Source organism: Azolla caroliniana, unplaced genomic scaffold, assembly GCF_043228905.1.
Source record: "Azolla caroliniana isolate FFs.n. ecotype wild unplaced genomic scaffold, voAzoCaro1.0.p SCAF_2, whole genome shotgun sequence".
NCBI lineage: Eukaryota > Viridiplantae > Streptophyta > Polypodiopsida > Salviniales > Salviniaceae > Azolla > Azolla caroliniana.
The window spans coordinates 6,826,841-6,845,598 of NW_028230437.1; the positions used below are offsets into that span (position 1 = coordinate 6,826,841).

Here is an 18,758-nt window from a genome sequence, read left to right on the forward strand (position 1 = left end):
GAGGGGAAGTCAAAGAGATGTTGACAAGCATCCATAGGCTTGCTAATTGACGGCGGGTTGTTCCTTTATTTGGATCGAACGTCAATCCCCATGTTGGCTCGTTGTATTGGTGGAACTAGGGTGCATTGAAGAGGGGTGAATCTAATAGGATCCTTGGAAGTTGCAAAATGTGGATTGCCGCTTGGATGTTGAGGTGTGGTATGTCAAGATGTGGCGATGAAGCATGTCATCACCCGAAGTATCCCTGTTTTTGAGGGTTTGTAGTTGTGCACAACAAGAAATTATGACCGATTGAAACAATGTGTAGAGCACTTTGACCACATAACAAGGTATTTTGGCCATGGCCAACGTTGTGGAAAAGGGAAGAAAGAAAGGTTGGTGCAATTTTGTAAAGGGTGCATTGCGGACCACTATTGGAATTGGTCTTCAAAAAAGGGGAGAAGGATTACATTGCAACTTTGGCACAATAGGATTACAATAGGGTAAGGAGGGGGAGATCATAGAAATCAAAATCCCAATGAATCGAAGAGAAGCGACCTTGAATGTGTGTGTGTGTGTGTGTGTGAGTGTGCACGCGTGCACGTTTGGCACGAGGATTTTAGTGTGAGGGGAACTAGGAAAACTAAGAGGTGGGGAGGGATTAGGGCACGAGGAAATTAGGTTAAGTGAGGGGGGAGCTTTGGGGTAAGCAAATGAGGTGTATGTTTGTTGTAGTGGTGTTGGTATTAGTGGTGGTTGTGAAGATGTGGGAGGTGGGAGTGGTGTCGGTGATGGTGATTGTGATGGTTAGCCATCATCTCATTAGAATTGTTGCTCCAATCTTACAAAGCATTGTTGGCAGGTGATGGTGATGGTGATGGTGCAATGTTGTTGTGATGTGTCATGGTATCATTGAAGTAGGCAAACATCTTTTAGCTTGATCAACCAATTGAGGTGTAAGTTGACGCTAAAAATGTTCGTTCAAACGTGCAGTTATGCGTGAAAATTGAGCAGGACTACAAGCATGCGTTTAAAAATTGAGCAGACTTGACCAAGTTGTGCTAGAGGTTAATGTATTAATATAGATAGCCTGCGTTAATGCACCAACATCAACAGAACGATCATTTTGTCACAATTCTGTACAAGAACTAGTTGTATGCGTAATCATCATGAGTGCATATTATGGAGTTGAAACTTTAGATTCTGAAATACAAACTGCAACTGAGATGTCTTTTAATATGAACTAGTTAATCACTCTGTTACAAGTTGGACCTTCAGCTCTCATTCATTCACCAATAAGAATCTTCAGCTTTCCTTCATTCACCAATAAGAATCTCCATACAGTGATCTTCAACATCATTCGTTCACTAATTAATTTCTCATGAGCTTTCTTCTTCTTTTGCCAATAATATCTCGTATACATCTGTCCGGAGTCGAAGCTCCTTTTCTCTTATTATGTCTTGGAAATCTGCTAGCTCTTTTGCACTCAATATTGTGCTCATTTTCTTGAAACCATCCAACCACAAAGCCTTTGACCTACGATGTAAATAACAAAAATCATTAGCTTGGAATAACAAGATCTACGATGACCAAACAATTGGATAAGAAAGAAGATTTCGAACCATGGACAAGCATGAATAGCTCTGAAATATATTCGACGAGCAGCATCTGTATCACCTCGTACACTAAGCTCGAAAGAAATATAGCATCTCCATAACACCACTGACTGTTGCGAATTTGATGTTTCCAGAGCCCTTTCAAACAAGCTATGAATACGTGCTTCACTCCCAGGCCTTTTGAGCTCAATAGAGATTGCAAATAACCATATGATAATCGAGGGATTCCTGCATTACACATTGAATTAAAAATTTTGTACATAAGACGTAAATTGTACTGCAAAACATGCATCCAATCCAAACATGATTTCTTTTGGATATTTAGGAGAATTCAACTCGGTTCTAAAAAAAATCCACCAAAATACCCCTACTTTTGAGATATATATGAGAATACTGCTTGATTCTCAAAACATTACCAGAAAAATACCCCCTGTAGTAACAAATTGTGGAGAACTGAGGGGCGGTCTGGTAATGCTTGAAAACTAAGGTGATTTTCTGGTAAATATCCAAAAAGTCTAGTTTCAAAGATGGCACTCACTTATGCAACATGTCATCAAAGAAACGGCGTAGATTGTTTGTGCAGGAGGTGGATGAACTACTGCGAATGTAAGCGCTGAGAAGTTGTCCATTGTTAGGATACTGTGCAAGCCCACGACAAATCATATCCCTCAATAAAGCTGGCTTTACATATTGTTTGTGGTGTTCCATGAGACGGATATACTGACAATACAACAGTTCAAACTGAAGACTCTCTCGACGTTTACCTGCAAAATACTCACCATCATTGAAAGAACCCTATAATGTATTTATTGTTGATAAGCAAGCATCTAAGGTTTAACCTTACATATGCTATAAGGTATGCACAAAATGCAAAAACATTAACTTCATCATGCATAGCTGGAGAAAAGTTCATGTCAAATGCACAAGAATAGGAGTGACAAATCAAGTTTCCTACACTTCTTTCAACAATGATGTACAACTATGAGTGACCATTGATAACCAGATGACAGAAAACCTGGAAGACCCATAGCAAAGCTTTCTTCAAATACTGAACGTGCTGCATCGAATCCATCAACAAGTAGTTCAAATATAGCTGCACAACTTATCATAGCTCTAAGTTGATCAGTCAGTTTTCCTTGATCCCGCCTTCTTCGAGAAATTTGCAAGTGCTCTTTGAACCCGTGTCTTGCTTTCAGTATTTGGGTGCTTGAAGCAGGATTATTAGTTTTAAAAGGTGAATATGATATCCCAGAACCAAGGCATGAAACAATGTATAATACTTTTTGGTGCGTTACTGAAGATTCAAACTTATCTGCAGAAGTTACATGAGACAGTTCGAAGTCTGCATAACACTCATAAAGTATAGGTGCATGTAGTTGTGCATCCTGCAACAAGGTTCAATGCTGAAGATAAGAAATCATATGCAAAATGAGAATTCAGCAATAAAAATATCCACGAACCTTTGATTGGGAGCTTAAGGATGCTAATGTGGTGTCAAAAACTTTACGTGCTATTTCAATGTTTCCAACTGATGCTTCCGCACGAGCATATGCTCCCATCAGTAAAATAGCCTGCTTGCTTATAAGGAAATAGTGGTTTTTTAAGTGTAATTGCATAAAACTCCATATTTAGATGATAATTAGATATTCTTTAAGACTGATACTCTGAAACATTTCCATCCACATAAATAGGGGTAAACAGCAATCTAGCACATACAAATTCATATCCTAGAAGAAAATATTGTTACAACCTCCTCCTTTGGATCTAATAGTCACATTCTTTGTTAATCTATTAATGGGACTGCAGTTTCCCCAACCATTCCCATTAATAGATTAACGAAGAATGTGACTACTAGATCCCAAGGAGGAGGTTGTAACATTTTTGAGTCAACTATCTGAAGAGTACGATCCATCAGTGATGAGCAAACTATATTAATAACCGATTTCTCATCTTTACATTATCCCAAATACCCAGAAGTACGAACATGTAAAGTTGTATTTGGAAGTTTAAAATCAAGATGATGTCATGATCAATGTGTTACATGTATGGAGCGATATAGGCTAAACATAGTGAAGGCCATCCATGAGAATTACCGGGGTAATGACAAACGCACAATATGAGGGACATACAGACACATATAATGTCTCTTAAGAGGTCAAAATTGGCCCATTAGACCAAACAAGAGATTACATCTGAAAATGTTGAATTGAAGGATTAAACCAAAATATATATAAATAAATTAGTAAAACTGCTGAAGAGACCCCCGTTATCCTTCAAGAATTTGGCTACATATATACATAGATATACACTACTCTGTAGAAAATGTAGACATTCTAGTTAAATAAGACTATAATATCATGAGCTTAGGCTGACTCAAAATTCCTGGTTTTGATAGACCTTCAACACTGGCCTGGTCAAGATGGAGAGTTTTAAGGAATGCATCTTTAGTGACAAATGATAATGCCATTAATTTGTTGATGACATGGATAATGATGTCACAGCCTAGATTATGGGCTATGCGCATTGTAAAGAATCGGGTATGATTCTTATGTAGCGGAATAGGTGTGAATTGTGTGTATGAGAGAGAAAGAGAGAAGTAAGACACAGAGTATACGCAAGGTAGATTGTATTAACAAAGGAGAAAGACTCAACATCATACAAGGTGGGAGGAGGGTGCTTTATATAGTCACCCTCTCTCTTCATTAACTACAAGACTCATGGAGCATGGGGAATGTGAAAGCTCGTAAGTTATGTGTCATAGAATATGATTCTATGACTCATACTAAATGCTAGAATACAAAGAGGTGACATAATGGTGACTCTTGACCATTGGAGTGTGTGTCTATTCACTCTCAAGGTGAGTTCACACACTAGAATGCGCTCTTGGATGAAGAGTCAAGGTAGAACGCGCACTCGACATCACCAGCTAGAACGCGCTCTCGGATGAAGTGATAGTGCACTTCGATGTGCTTTGTCCGCGCGTGGAACACTGGGTTCCGAGCCAAATAGATATTGCTCATGTTGTCGCAGTAAAGGGAAGTCGGATCCTTGATGGGTACGCCTAGATCCTTGAGTATCCTTTTGAGCCATACGGCTTCACATGCGGCCACTGCCGCGCTCCTATATTCCGCCTCTGTGCTCGAAAGAGCAACAGTTGGTTGCTTTTTGCTGCTCCAGGATATTGCTCCACTGCCGAGGGAAAAAACAAATCCGGAGGTTGATCTTCTATCGGCTTTGTAGCTGGCCCAATTGGCGTCTGTGTACCCCTCAAGTTGTATTGGCATCGCGGTCTTGTAGAGGATGCCGCAATCCATTGTGCCGCTCACGTATCGAAGAACTCGCTTAGCGCAATCCAAGTGCGTATCACGCGGTGTTTGCATGAATTGGCTAAGGAGACCGACTGGATAACTGAGATCGGGTCGAGTGATCGTGAGGTAGATGAGACTCTCGATGAGTTGCCGATATTGAGTCGGCTCACACACTATGGTGCCGGAGTTCGCATCGAGTTTGAGATTGCGATCGAGCGGGGTTGCCGCGGATTTGCACGCAGCCATACCGAACTTGTATAACAAGTTGAGGATGTAGTGCCGTTGAGAGATCATGATTCCGGCTGGAGTCCAAATTACCTCGATGCCGAGGAAGTAGTGGAGCTCCTTCATGTCCGTCATCTCGAACTTGTCGGAAAGGAGGGATTTGACCTTATTGATTTCCACGAGGTGCTCACCTCCAATGACTAGGTCATCCACATATAAGATTATGACGATCGGACTTGCGGAATCACTTCGTATGTAGAGGGAGTTGTCCTATTTTGACATACGGAAGCCGATTTGATGAAGATATTGCGTTATCTTTGAATGCCAAGCACGCGGTGCTTGCTTGAGGCCGCAGAGTGGCTTCTTGAGTTGGCATACAGCTTTCGGATGGGTGCTCGAGTTGAAGCAGGGTGGTTGTATCATGTACACCTCCTCTTCTAATTCGCCTTGTAGAAAGGCGTTCTTGACATCCATTTGATGGAGGTGCCACCCTTTCGCTGCAACAAGCGCAATTACAGTCCGTACCGTCGTCATCTTTGCCACCAGGGCAAAGGTTTCTTCATAGTCGACGCCATGCGTCTGAGCGTATCCTTTTGCTACGAGTCGCGCTTTGTAGCGGTTGACGGATCCGTCGGCGTTGTACTTCACTTTGTAAATCCATCTGCATCCGATCGCCTTTTTGTGCAGTGAGGTGGGAACGAGATCCCACGTCTCGTTCTTGCGTAGTGCCTACATCTCCTTGTTCATGGCTTCGATCCATCGCGGATCCTTGGCTGCTTCAGAGAATGTTTTCGGCTCGCGTACTATCACCACCTTCATCATAAAGGCATAGTGATATGCCATGTAGTCATTGTAGCCGAATCGGCTTACGGGGTTCTTTTCGCGGGTGGATCGGCGAAGCTTTTCATTTGCAGAGATGAGGGCTTTCTTAGCTCCGATTGGTACCTCGAAACCGCCGAACTCACTGTCGAGTGAGTGAGTCGACTCATCGTCGTCGAAGTGACCGTCTGCATATTCCGCCATTTTCGCCTTGCCTTTGTCCATCTGCGGGCTAGGCCGTGATGTGCTTTGATCGCTCAAAGGCTCTTGTGGTCCGCTCAGTCGGGTCGTGATCGAACTTTCTTCGAATATGTGCGTAAGGCGATCTTCATCCTCGATCTCTTGTTCGGCAAATTCCGGGTCGAGAGGAGTCGGAGTTGTCTCTGGTGAGTACCAAGATGCGGACTCGTCAAAAACGACATCCCGACTTACTCAAGATTTTCGAGTTGAGGGGTTGTAGCACTTGTACCCCTTTTGCTCTAGTGAGTATCCTACGAGGATACATTTCTCTGACTTTGGGTCAAGCTTTTGACGCTTCTCGTCGGGGATGTGAATGTACACTATCGCGCCGAATATCCGGGTGTGCGATAAGTCCGGCTTCTTTCTGAAGTATTTTTCGTGCGAAGTGACCTCGTGCACGCCGGATGTTGTGCATCGGTTCATTAGGTAGACGGCCGTATTTGCAGCTTCAGCCCAATATGACTTGGGCATATGCTTCTCGGTCATCATGGCCCGCGCTACTTCGAGGATGTGCCGATTTTTGCGCTTGGCTACTCCGTTTTGTTGTGGAGTGTGTCAGCAAGTGAATTCTCGCCGAATTCCTTCCTTTTGGAGATACGCCGTGAAATCGTCCGAGAAGTACTCCTTGCCGCCATCCGATCGAAGACAGCGTACATGTCGGCCCGTGGCTTTCTCGACTTCATTCTTGAATGTTTGGAAGTGTCCGAACACTTTGCTCTTTTGCCGCATCAAGTAGATCCAAGTGTGCCTGGAGAAGTTGTCGATGAAGAGCATGTAATATCGGCATCCGCCGAATGTAGCCGTTTGCGCAGGTCCCCATACGTCGGAATGGACTACGTCAAGTAGACCTTTGCTCACATTCCACTCTTTCGGGAATGGGTGTCAGTGTTGATTGCCGAATTGGCACGCTTCGCATACACCTTCAATCTCCTTCTCTTTGAATGTCGGGAGTTCGATGACGACTCCTTTCGATTTCATTGCTTTAAGTTTGTTGAGATTGATGTGGCCGATTCGCTTGTGCCATAGCTCTATGTCGGAGTCGGCATTCATGCTTTTCACGAACATGGCGGATTTCATCTCGCGTGAATCGAGAATGAACATCCGACCCTCTCTTCTTCCGCGCACGATAATTCGGCCCTCTTTTTCAATGAAGCACCCTTCTTGGTCGAATCGTACTTGCATCCCTTGCTCAACCATTTGGCCGACCTAGACCAAATTCTTCGTGATGGTGGGAACATGCAAGACATTTTTAATGTATGTTTGCTTACCTCTTTCGCCAAACGGAACATTGCCGATGTGCCGAATCGGGTGCGTAGTATCATCTCCGGTTTCGACATAACCGGGCCGCTCCGGTTCTCAAAGTTCGAGAAACCATTCTTTATGAGATGTCATATGGTTTGAGGCTCCGGAGTCAACAAACCATACGTCCTCCGGATTGAGGGCACTAGTTGAGGTAGAGGCCGACATAGAGTTTGCTCTATGTTTCATCATGAACATTCCGCCACGGTCGGAGTTGTGTGCGTACATTCCGCCGCGATCTTCGTAGTCGGAGTTGTGCCCGTACATTCCGCTATACTCTTCGTAGTCGGAATTGTGCGCATAATTCGTGAGTTGTCGGCTTGTGGAAGCCGATTCACGCATCTTCTTTCGGCACTCTTCTTCGTGGTGGCCGAGCTTTCCGCAATATCCGCATTTGGTTGCGTTTTGACGGCTCAGGCTGGAGTGGAAGCTCCCCCTTCTTGTGAAGGTTCCTCGTTGGCTTCCGTTTTGCGACCGAAATTGAGAGTTGTTATCGTAGGTCGGACCTCGTCCGCCTTGTCCTTGGCCGAATCGGCCTCTCGACCGTCCACGTCCTCTTCCTCCGTTCAAGTGCGTGTAGAGCATGTGGCCTTCCGACTCATTGCTCCTTGTACGCACGAGGTTTTCTTCGACAAATAGCATTGATTGGAGCTCGAAGGAGGAGGGAGATTTCTCCCGTGCTAGAATGGCGGTTCGCATCGTGCCGAACCGTGGTGCGAGGCCGCCAAGGCATATCTGAACCGTCTCATCATCATCGATATTTACGCTTATTGAGCCGAGCGAATCGCAAAGCTCCTTGATCTTCGAGGTGTATGTCGTGATGGACATGTCCCTTTGTTGAATGTTGTTCAACTCTTGGCAAAGTTGAAGCCTTCTTGCGGTTGTGTTCGCCGCGAAAATCTTTCGTAGATTTTCCCATGCCTCCTTCAGCGTCTTGGCTTCGCGAATGTAGCCGAGCATGTGATCGTGAACACATGTCGCCAAGCAATACATCACGCGGCTTGCGGCTTGCTCCCATGTCGCATATCCGGGAGCCGCTTCAGCGGGTCGGTCTTCATGCGCTCCTTTGATGTAGCTCCAATAGCCTTGTCCAACAAGGTATTGGTGCATCTTGTACTCCCAAGATGCAAAGTTGTTTCGATCCAACTTCTCGGTAGGGAGAGCACTCCCCATTTGAGTATTCATTATTTCGATTCTTCTTCTTCTTCTTCTCTCTTCGAATGCGAGCTATGTAGCGAAGTTACAATAACGATGAGCCGGTTCTTGGTCGTCAGCGTGGAGCACAACACACGATCACGATGAGGCGAATGGGCTAGATCGAGCTACCAAATCACTCTGATACCATGTAAAGAATCGGGTATGATTCTTGTGTAGCGGAATAGGCCCTTTGAATATTTCCACTCCTCGAATTTGGCCAGGCCCAGGCTAAAAGTGTCATTAATTTGTTCCTCATTTTGTTCTCCAGACACTTGATGGGCATATTGTTGAACTTCATCTATCGTCCCCTAGGGTTAGGGTATGCATCTAGAAGAGATAATAATGTTTCCAGTTTTTACTGCTCAGGTTCTCAACCTCATTCTCTTCGGTCACCCTATCCACGATAAAGACTTTCTTGTCAGACTTCTCGTCTTTCAAGATCTTGCAAGATATACTAACCACATGTACTCCTACTTCCAATGGCACAACATAAAGTAAGGTTGTATCCACTTTTTTCGTCCTTGCTAGGCAGACAATCACGAGAGAACTAAGCAATTAATTATTGTGTCTTTTATTCTATAGAACTGCTAGGCTTATTTATTGATGAGGCCCTTGATGATGGAAACATTTCATCTCTGTGTGCGTTGTGGGAACTCCATGCTCTTGTTGAGTGTCTCGTGGTTCACTTCAGAGGACAAATACACAAACATAAAAGGTTTCAGTGGTCGTATACTGAGAGAATCCCTCTTCTTCCTTGCTGAACTCATTGTGTTCGGAGAGGTCTGTTGTATAGCAAAGGGGTTCTTCTCCCTGGCATGAGACTCTTCTTAAAGGTTGTTTATCTCTAGGAGTCTCCCACCAACACCTAGTTGGGATAGTTAAGGGGACAATATTGCTAATGGAGCTAATTTGAACATATGAAGGTGGTTTTCAGGTGCTCTGCAAAGGAACTTGTTCCAAACGTTCATTGGAGCTTTCCAATAATTTGCATTAATCTGGTTGAGGTAATCCATGTCATGTTATCCTTTAAATGTGAGAGATCACATAACCCACAGGCCTCCAGAGTCTTTTACCCTACACTAGCTTATCTTTCAGATTTATAGGTGCTAGAATAGATGTGTGGAGGTCAGATAAACTTCATGATCTTCCATATCCATAGCCTCATCACATTCTTTATGAATTACCTACGATTTCAAAGTACATGGAAATTGTGTAAGATTTGTTCAAATAATCCTCCTGTGAACCTATTCATTATTTTTGTGCTGGTCATCATGTCCTTGGACTCACGCCTATGGTTTTAGTTGGCTGTTGCTTAAGTGAAAATACTTGATCTATTGGGTCCATTTAGCTCCTTGGTGAGTAAAATTCTTTAAGAAAACTTCCTTCACTTAAGATTTCTTTGGGAAGGTTACAGAACCAATGCCTCCTTGTTTGTCATGAGTCAACCCAAAAGCTGCAAACCAAGTTACTGTTGGCATTGATTCATGTACCCTAGGCACTTACGTAAATTATTGGATGTGGTGGTGTGTATCACCTTTTCCCAAATATGAAAAGCATGATTTTGCTTATTTGAGCTAAATGGCCTTGATCATAAGCCCTGTATGGGATACAAAAGAGCAGGATGTTCTACCCATCATGGATAGCATAGTTCGAGCAACACTGAACTGAAAGAATGACTAAAGTGTGATTGTTTTGTTGCAGGCAAATAGGCAACACATTTCAAGGTGGTTGTCACCCATGCAGCATTAAAAAATCAACTCGATTTTTCTTCAATGATTTAGACAAATTTTACCACCTGCCATAAGTGGAATGGCAATCTTCTGCAAGGACACCCTGTTTGTGGCGCAATGGTATATAGTGTGTCATGATCATTGTCCCTGTGCCACAGTCTCCACACATGAGTACACACCTTGGCAAATGGCTGCAATATCTGGACTTACTCCTTGAGCCCTATGAGAGTGCTCTGGGTCTGTTCTATATGTGTCAGTATGCATATTTGGCGAGTTCATGGATTGCTCATTTCTGCTTGATCAATGGAAATCTCATAAGGACTCATCTTTGCCTATACTTAGAGCACTGTTAAGGCTATCCGGGTGTTAATCTCCAATACTAGATATGAACTGGGGTGTTTCTCGGCTTTGCCTCTAGTTAACTCTCACTCATGGATCCTTGCTATTAAACGGCCAATGGATCCTAAATCTGTGCAGTGTTGCTCATTTAATTGATCTTTCCTCACTGGCATAACACACATCTTGCAATGTAGCCTCCAGGCTTCTTTTTATGTTGTAAGTAGTTAACTGGAAGAAAGAATAGAAAATAAACATTACTAAGTAAATAAGATAAAAAAGACTAAAGAATCTGGTTTTCGGCACATGTAAGATTCTCAAGTTAGATATATTATAACTTTTGTCTTCAAAAGATCTCTAGCATAGGTCAATCCAGCATGGAGAGGTTTCCGAAGTTTCCCTATGTTTCGTGAGTTCTAGGAAGAAAATTCCTATGCACCGTTGGTTCTCATCTTGCATAGTGGGCCAAAGCCTTGTTTAAAGAGGCAACAGTATGTCCTCTTACTTCATAAAAGACCCTTTAGTGACAAACATATTATTCTTCGGATTCCACTCCTTGGTGACACAATTGGCAAATTCTTGCTTCTATAGGTATTCATGTATATCTTCCTACCTCAATCTCTAACTGATGTGATGAAGTTCGCAGCTGGCCTATCACACTACGCAGCGCATAGGATAGATGTATGTCCATACAAGGTGGCCTGATGATGAATCCATCCTCTGATGTGTGTAAATACTACCCATGATTCATCGATAGTAGAATTAGGGACAACTCATTAGAAGGGGCAGGGACAATTCATCGCAAGGAAATACTACTGAAAATTCATCGGTAAGCAGTTTCAGTTTCAGGTGAATCCATCCTCTGATGTGTGTAAATACTACCCATGATTCATCGATAGCAGAATTAGGGACAATTTATCAGAAGGCACAGGGATAATTCATCGCAAGGAAATACTACCAATGATTGATCGGTAAGCAGTTTCAGGTGAATTCTGAGAAGAGAGCTACTGATGATCTGATAATAAAAGAATCAGGAACAAGTTGCCGAAGGAAGGACCATGGATGATTTATCTCAAGGAAATACTATTGACCATAGATTCACTCATGCATGATATTCGTGGTATTCGACATCAATAATATTCGTAATATTCGAGAATACAAAATGACCCCAAGAATAATACAAAACCATTCGTTTATTAAATTATTATTTTAAAAAACAAATATTTTTGTATCTACTATATAAAAATATTATTAGTGTGAGGTCCCCTTTTTAATGTCAAGAGAGTAAAAAGTGGGGAATTACTGAACCTTTTTTTATTAAAAATAAAACAAATACTTTTTAAGTTTTTCATCTATTATAAAACTATTATTAGTGTGAGATAAAAATAGGAAATTTTATGGGAGCCTTTTACTTATTTTATTTATTTACATATTTTTATTTATTTTTTGTTTTATTAAAAAATAAAACAAATACATTTAAGTTTTATATCTATTATAAAAATATTATTCATGTGAGGTCCCCTTTAAAATATCAAATTTTTTGGGAGAGTAAAAAGTGGGGAATTAATGAACCTTTTTTATATTTTTATTATTTATTAAAAATAAAACAAATACTTTTAAGTTTTCCATCGATTATATAAAAATATTATTTAGTGTAAGTCTCCTTTTTAATGTGAAGTTAAATATCCCCTTTTTATTGTGAAAGTCTCTTTGATTTATGATATTCATATATCTAAGAAACTAAAAAGTATGAACTTTTTTTGTTTTTTTTTACAAATATCTTTTCATGCATTCTTATGCGTATTCGTATTCATTTGTTTGGTAACCCCGACGAATGCGAATATGTCAATCTATGCTACTGACAGTTTGCCGATAGATGCACTAAGGTTGATTCGTCAATAGGGGAACCAAGGATGATTTGTCAATGGGAGAACTACAGCAAGTTTGTCGCTAGATAAGTAATGACTTACATTTCAAATTCTGTAACAGCTCAAAAATGATAGGCCAGGTTAACAACTCAACAGATTAGGATTAAGGGTTTAGTTAGGATTAAGATGGAGTTTAGCAAAGAATATGAATTGATTTAGAACCAACAAATGATAAAAAACGAATTCTAACACGAGATCTACTGATGATCTGACAATAAAAGAATCAGGAGCAATTTGTTGAAAGGAAGAACCATGGATGATATATCACAAGGGAATACTACTAACAGTTCACTGATAGATATACTAAGGTTGATTCATCACTGGGAGAGTAACTCCTTACTAGGACATCTCATATCCCCAGGAGCTTATGAAAAGCTCCACCAGATCATTGCAGATATCCACCTAGTACCCGACAGTGCTACTACTTTCTATTGGGCAATGCAAAAGCTAATGGTACCTTCCATGTCTCTTGATTTCAAACAAAAATAGTAAAAGTATTGTCGTTCTTCATATTCCATTATCTTGTGGAGGGCCAAAGCCTTCAGCAAAGAGACAGTTGTAATTTTCCTATTTCATTAAAAATAGCATGATCAGAAACATAATATTCTTTGAACTTCACCTCCAGATATGTTCCTCTGTAGCTTTCTCTGTAGCTTTCTGTGCATATATTATGGAAGGAGGCAAAGCCTTCTGCAAAGAGACAGTTGTACTCTGCCTCCATAGAATAGTGCATGATCAAAAACCTATGCTTCTTCGAACTCCACCTCCAAATGGCACAATTGGCAGATCCGTTCCTAATAGTTTTATGCCTCGATCTATAACAGATGAAAAGAGGTCCTGAGCTACCTTATGACACTGCTGAGTACACAAGATATATGTGTATCTATATAACACAACCCGATAATAAATCTACCAGTTGATAAGTGTGCCAAGGGCCAAAGAAGATAGAAACAAGAGCACAACCAAGATAACTTCTAAGTGAACCGTCCTCGCCCCCTATTTACAGGTGGGTATGGGCTCACCATTCCACTTCTTTCAGTAGAAGTTTCACACCTTCTCACATATATAGGTTCTATATGGCAATGTGAAATTATCCAATCATAAACCTCCAATGGTAGCATCCACTCCTAAACGCCAACTTGATTCAAGGTATACAAATGGAGTATTCTATGCTAAATATGGTATAAAAATATTTGAGGCAACTAAAAGACAAAATTAGTTGTATCATTCCCTTCAGGTGATGTTGGTGGGTTATCCTTGGTGCAGTCCTTCAACATCATTGGAGGGTTGGCCACAGGAAAATCATCTTTGAACACTCAACGAATGTTTCCGGAAAATGGATAAAGGACCGCAAATATAGATTCATATGAGCTAACATTATGATTGAGTGCAAATTGCATGGCATATATAGGTCCATATGACCTTATATTATGATTGTATGCAAATCTAGAGAAGCAGAGAACACACCTGACGATCGCTTTTTAACAGTTTTTTGGCAAGAATACGTGCTCCATCATTTGCAGCAGTTCTGTGAGCTTGTACATGTAGAAGCTTCTCTTGAAGCAATAAACTGTTTAGAAAATGTGGCCTCAACAATACCAGTGCATTACTCAAGAACTTGCACCTTTCCTCACTTTGAAATATCCATTCTGCTCCCCCTACAAGTTTTTCAAGAATATTTGAGCTTTCCATCTGCTTGAGGAGAGAGCCATAGAGGTCCTCAAGTGAGGCCATTCTTTGTTTCCATTTCATACTGTTTGAGCAGTACCTAAGATGTTGAAACAAGGAGCATTCGGCATCTTCAGAAGAAATTACTATGCCAACCTACCATTAGCGGACAAATTCAAATCCTAAGCATGCAAAACATTATTCCATAGTTGTTTCCTACCATTGAACAGAAGGCCCATCACAAAAATCAGTAAAATGGTGGATCAATTCAAGTTGTCCATCTGTTGTCTTAAGTGAAAACAGACATTCTTGTACATCTTCAAACAAGACTGCTCTCTCAAGCTGCTCATCATCATCCTCTGCTTCTGGCAATATCTCTTCATCATGGGTTACCTTTACTGTTCTTCATGCATAAAGTAAGAATAACCAAGAATTAAGCAAGATTTAGCACAGAAAAGAATATGAGTGCACATTTCAGATGCTTACAATTACTGCTATGGACAGGCAACCATTGTAAAAAATCCCGTCTCTGTTCCTCTTCCGACCAGCACTTCCAAGTTTCTGGATCCTTTATCTCTAATTCTTGCTCTGCTTGAAGTGACAAACCTAGTCTCTCAAGTAGCATTGTTTCGTATTTCTCGTCTTCATGTATTTCTTGTTCCTCTGCATTTTCATCTTCCTCAACTTGACCATCCAGAAGAGAGACTGGTTCCTCTTCAAATTTCACATTTTTACTCGGAGGTTCAAACCATCCAGTCCAACCTCCTACCTCTTTTTCATCTTCCATGTCTTCATCAGGACCGTGAATAAATTGTTCTTCTTTTTGCAACCATTCTGCCCAGCCAGTTGAACCATCCTCTCCAATTCTGGGAGCTCCACTATCCCAAAAGTCCTTGAAGAGTCTCTTCTTACTCCTTTCGTTCACTTCTATGAGAGGTGCAAATAGACTGTAGTCAATTTGAGCCTGAAGCAAACCAATTGCAAACTCATGGTGACCTGTCTGCCATTCAAACAGACACAAATCCATAAACAGTGCAACTAGATTTTTTTCTGTTTCCTCTTCGTTTGTGCCCTTGATATCCGCAGTGAATTCCTGCAGATCAGCAAACCATAGGTTGTGGAAGAGAAATCAGATATAAAAGTGGTCTCTTTTTTCTATAGTTTCCAAGTGAAAGAGGAAACTAGTGGATTCAAAACATACTTGCCTTTAAATTGTTAGCAGCTGAATATGTTTGAATAGCACGTATATACTCTTTCCGCAATGATGACTCTGTGAAGAGAGAGAACTCTCCCTTCCTGAAAATAAGGTATTCTCTCCATAATTTATAATTCCTTGGATTATGCTTCAGGCAATTTTCCCATTTAGATATCAAGGTTGATACTGGGTCTCTCTTTCTGCTTGTTTCCAGAAACAATATCCACAAATCTTCACTGAGAGGATGAATTTCCATGGCTTTCTCCAACACTGCAATCTTCTTCTCCACAGCCTGTTGTATAGCAGCTTTCTTTGAGGCAGCCTTTATTAGCTCATCCTGTTAGCAATACTTCTACATGATTATTACTAGGTGAATCCTCCAAACTACCCCTGAATTTTCTTGAAGTTCACTAAATGTCCCTGATTTCGTGCTATTTCTCTATACGTCCTTGGTCAATCCCCCAAAGAGAGAAATAGAGGATGGATTAACCATATAATAGCACAGATAAGTTATAAGAAGGCGATCAATTAACCATATAAATGCTAAAATAACACATATAATCACACTTTTGGGGGTTGAGCAAGGGCAATTCAGGAAATAATAAGAACTTCGGGAAATTGCACATTCATTGGAAGATTAGAAGACATCTGAGGTTAGCTAGAATCAATATATTTAATTTCCAAATGAATGCTCATGCAGTTTCAAGGCATATTAAGAATATGGTCAACTTTCTAAACAATACTATGGTTTTCACCCAGTGGCAAAATATTGAAAATAAATTTTCAAACAATATCGTAGCTTTGACCTGGCAGTGAAATATCAGCAATAATGTTTAAAACAATAATAAGAGAATACCTGGAAATTCACAAAATTAATCCACAAACTCTCATCTTGTGGACGTTCTCTTGTCAGCTGATTGAACTCTTTTGTCTTCCGAGTAACATAATCCTCCCAACTTTCTTCTCTGAGTATAGAATTGGGCTCTGCCTCCTCATTGAAGTCCTCGAGAGAAATAAAATCACCAAAAGAATATGAACCCGATTTCGTCAATTTAGATTTGGAAAGATGTGTTCTGATTTGGACCCTCTTAAAATCTTTTCGCCGATCAAGAGATGCATGCTTTGCAGACCAGTATCTACCCTCTGTGCGAACTTTCTCATCCATATTGGCTCCATCTTCCTCCCAACGTGATCCAACATTGTTAGAGAATGGCCTTCGCCCAATGTTTTGTGTGATTCTTATTCGAGAGCGATGGAATTTTGGAACATTCATCCTGCATAGATGTTAAAACATAGAATGATAAATACCTTTCCCTTTTGGATGAGACAAGGGAATGTAGCCTAAACTGTCATATACAAGATTACCAGCTAATCTGCACAATGAGTCATATATAGTGTTGTAATCTAACCTATACAATACAAAATTTTAGGCTAGCTTGTATGATGATTCATATACAAGAATGTATTTTAGCCTATACAATACAAGATCGGAGGCTAAGTTGTAAAATTCATATACAACATTCTATTATAACATACTTTACACAGGATTAGAGGCTTGGAACTTAGAATGCATGATCGACAAGCTTGTTTCTACATATACAATATAGACTGCAGGTTAACTTCTACAATGAGACTATATAATATTGTATTATAATGGATAGTACATAAGATTGTAGGCTAACATGTACAAATGTGTAGATTGTAACATAGCTTATACATCCACAATAAGTCATAATAATACCGTAATTTGTAGTCTAACCATTTCTATGCACTATTGTGACTAACTGTATAGACAAGATTATTGCCTGACATCTACAAGAATTCATATACAATTATTATATTCTATGTTGTATACAAAAGATTGTAGTCTAACCTGTACAATGATTCATACACCAGATTGTCACGATCTCCTCGAGCATCAAACTGATACTCCTTCATTTCTATATCCACCCATCGATCTTTTCCAAACATTCTCTTGTTTCTGTCCATATCTAGACTTTCCAATTTCTTCTTTTTCTTTTCCTTTTTTCCTTGATGTCTATTGTGACTTTTCTCCTTGCTCCTCTTTCTTTTATGATCCTTGCTCTCCATGTACTCATCATAATCCTGTTTCCCCATAAACTCAAGATCTTCATTTTCTTTCTGTTCTTCTTCTTGTTGTTGTTGTTCTTCATTTTCCTCTGGATGTGAAGGACTAAGAAGCAACAAATTTGATGACTGACTTGCATCAGTATGTTGAATCTGAATCTCTTCAGCATACCATTGAGGAATAGGTGTAGGTTGTGGAATAAGCCTCTCTGAGAAGCTTTCATTAGAAAGCCATGCGAGCTTGTTTTCTTCTACTGTTGTTTGATTTTGAGATACAGCTACCTCCTGAAAGCATGAGGTAACATCAAAGCAAAAGCAGAGAAAGAGCAAAATGGAAAAACAAATTAAGAGAAAGAAAGATTTGACGAACTACTTACTCTGTCAATGACAGGGAAAAGCTTGGATGATCCGACAGGGAACAGGGGAGGCAGATTTCCTCCTTCCATTGCTGCAAGTAATTGCTAGAGCTTATATCAAAAGCATGTTGTAAGCAAGACATGTAAACATACATACATACATACATACAAATTGTGGTGTTTGATGTCAATATGTACATACATAGTTAGTTTCTAGAGACAGAAGAATAAATTATTAAAAGGAGAAAGACTATGGATTGTAAGCAAGACATGTAAACATACATACATACATACAAATTATGGTATTTGATGTCAATATGTACATACATAATTGGTTTCTAAAGACAGAAGAAGAGATTACATATTAAAAGGAGAAAGACTATGGATTAAGAGAGTGTGTGTGCTTAAACTAGGACATGAGACAGACATAAAACACACTAGCGAATGGGACCGCTCATCCACCCTTATGTTATTCGTTGGTTGTTGCATACCGGACCCGAAAGAAGAGAGCTTCGCCTCCCCGATAGATCTTGTGATGAAAGGGGGGTAGCTAGTCCGCCTTTAAATCGCCCAACACGTAAGTCTCCCATACCACTACAGTGGGGCTCCCACGTGTCGTAGGTCCTTATGGGTTTGTCCCTTGCATTTACTAGGATCACTTGTTTCCCTAACAAGGTTATGCTTGTAAAATCAGCCAAGAGACACGACTTACGAGTCACTGCTCTCAGAAGTATAGATATACATACATATCACTATCACGCCACATGATCTAAA

The 18,758-nt window shown here is 40.6% G+C and overlaps 1 protein-coding gene across 1 annotated transcript; it reads right to left on the reverse strand.

The window, feature by feature from the left end:
- Positions 1-1,088: 1,088 nt before the first annotated feature.
- Positions 1,089-18,124, reverse strand: LOC147867249 (uncharacterized). The gene is made up of 12 exons (XM_087315039.1): positions 18,006-18,124; positions 17,414-17,913; positions 16,397-16,814; positions 15,551-15,877; positions 14,832-15,438; positions 14,566-14,743; positions 14,145-14,445; positions 3,056-3,166; positions 2,611-2,980; positions 2,134-2,359; positions 1,602-1,823; positions 1,089-1,515 (listed from the first exon to the last, which is right to left on the reverse strand). Exons 1-12 carry the CDS (start codon positions 18,072-18,074, stop codon positions 1,359-1,361), a joined length of 3,486 nt encoding a protein of 1,161 aa, XP_087171165.1. The 5' UTR covers positions 18,075-18,124; the 3' UTR covers positions 1,089-1,358.
- Between the last annotated feature and the right edge of the window lie 634 nt (positions 18,125-18,758).

Bases quoted from the DNA above. Each gene is read 5' to 3' on its own strand.
- LOC147867249 (XM_087315039.1), bottom strand. From the start codon at position 18,074: ATGGAAGGAGGAAATCTGCCTCCCCTGTTCCCTGTCGGATCATCCAAG. The intron at 15,439-15,550 runs GCAAGTATGTTT...GCTGATCTGCAG, and splicing joins CAGCTGCTAACAATTTAAAG to GAATTCACTGCGGATATCAA. The intron at 2,360-2,610 runs GTTTTCTGTCAT...AGTATTTTGCAG, and splicing joins CTTTGCTATGGGTCTTCCAG to GTAAACGTCGAGAGAGTCTT.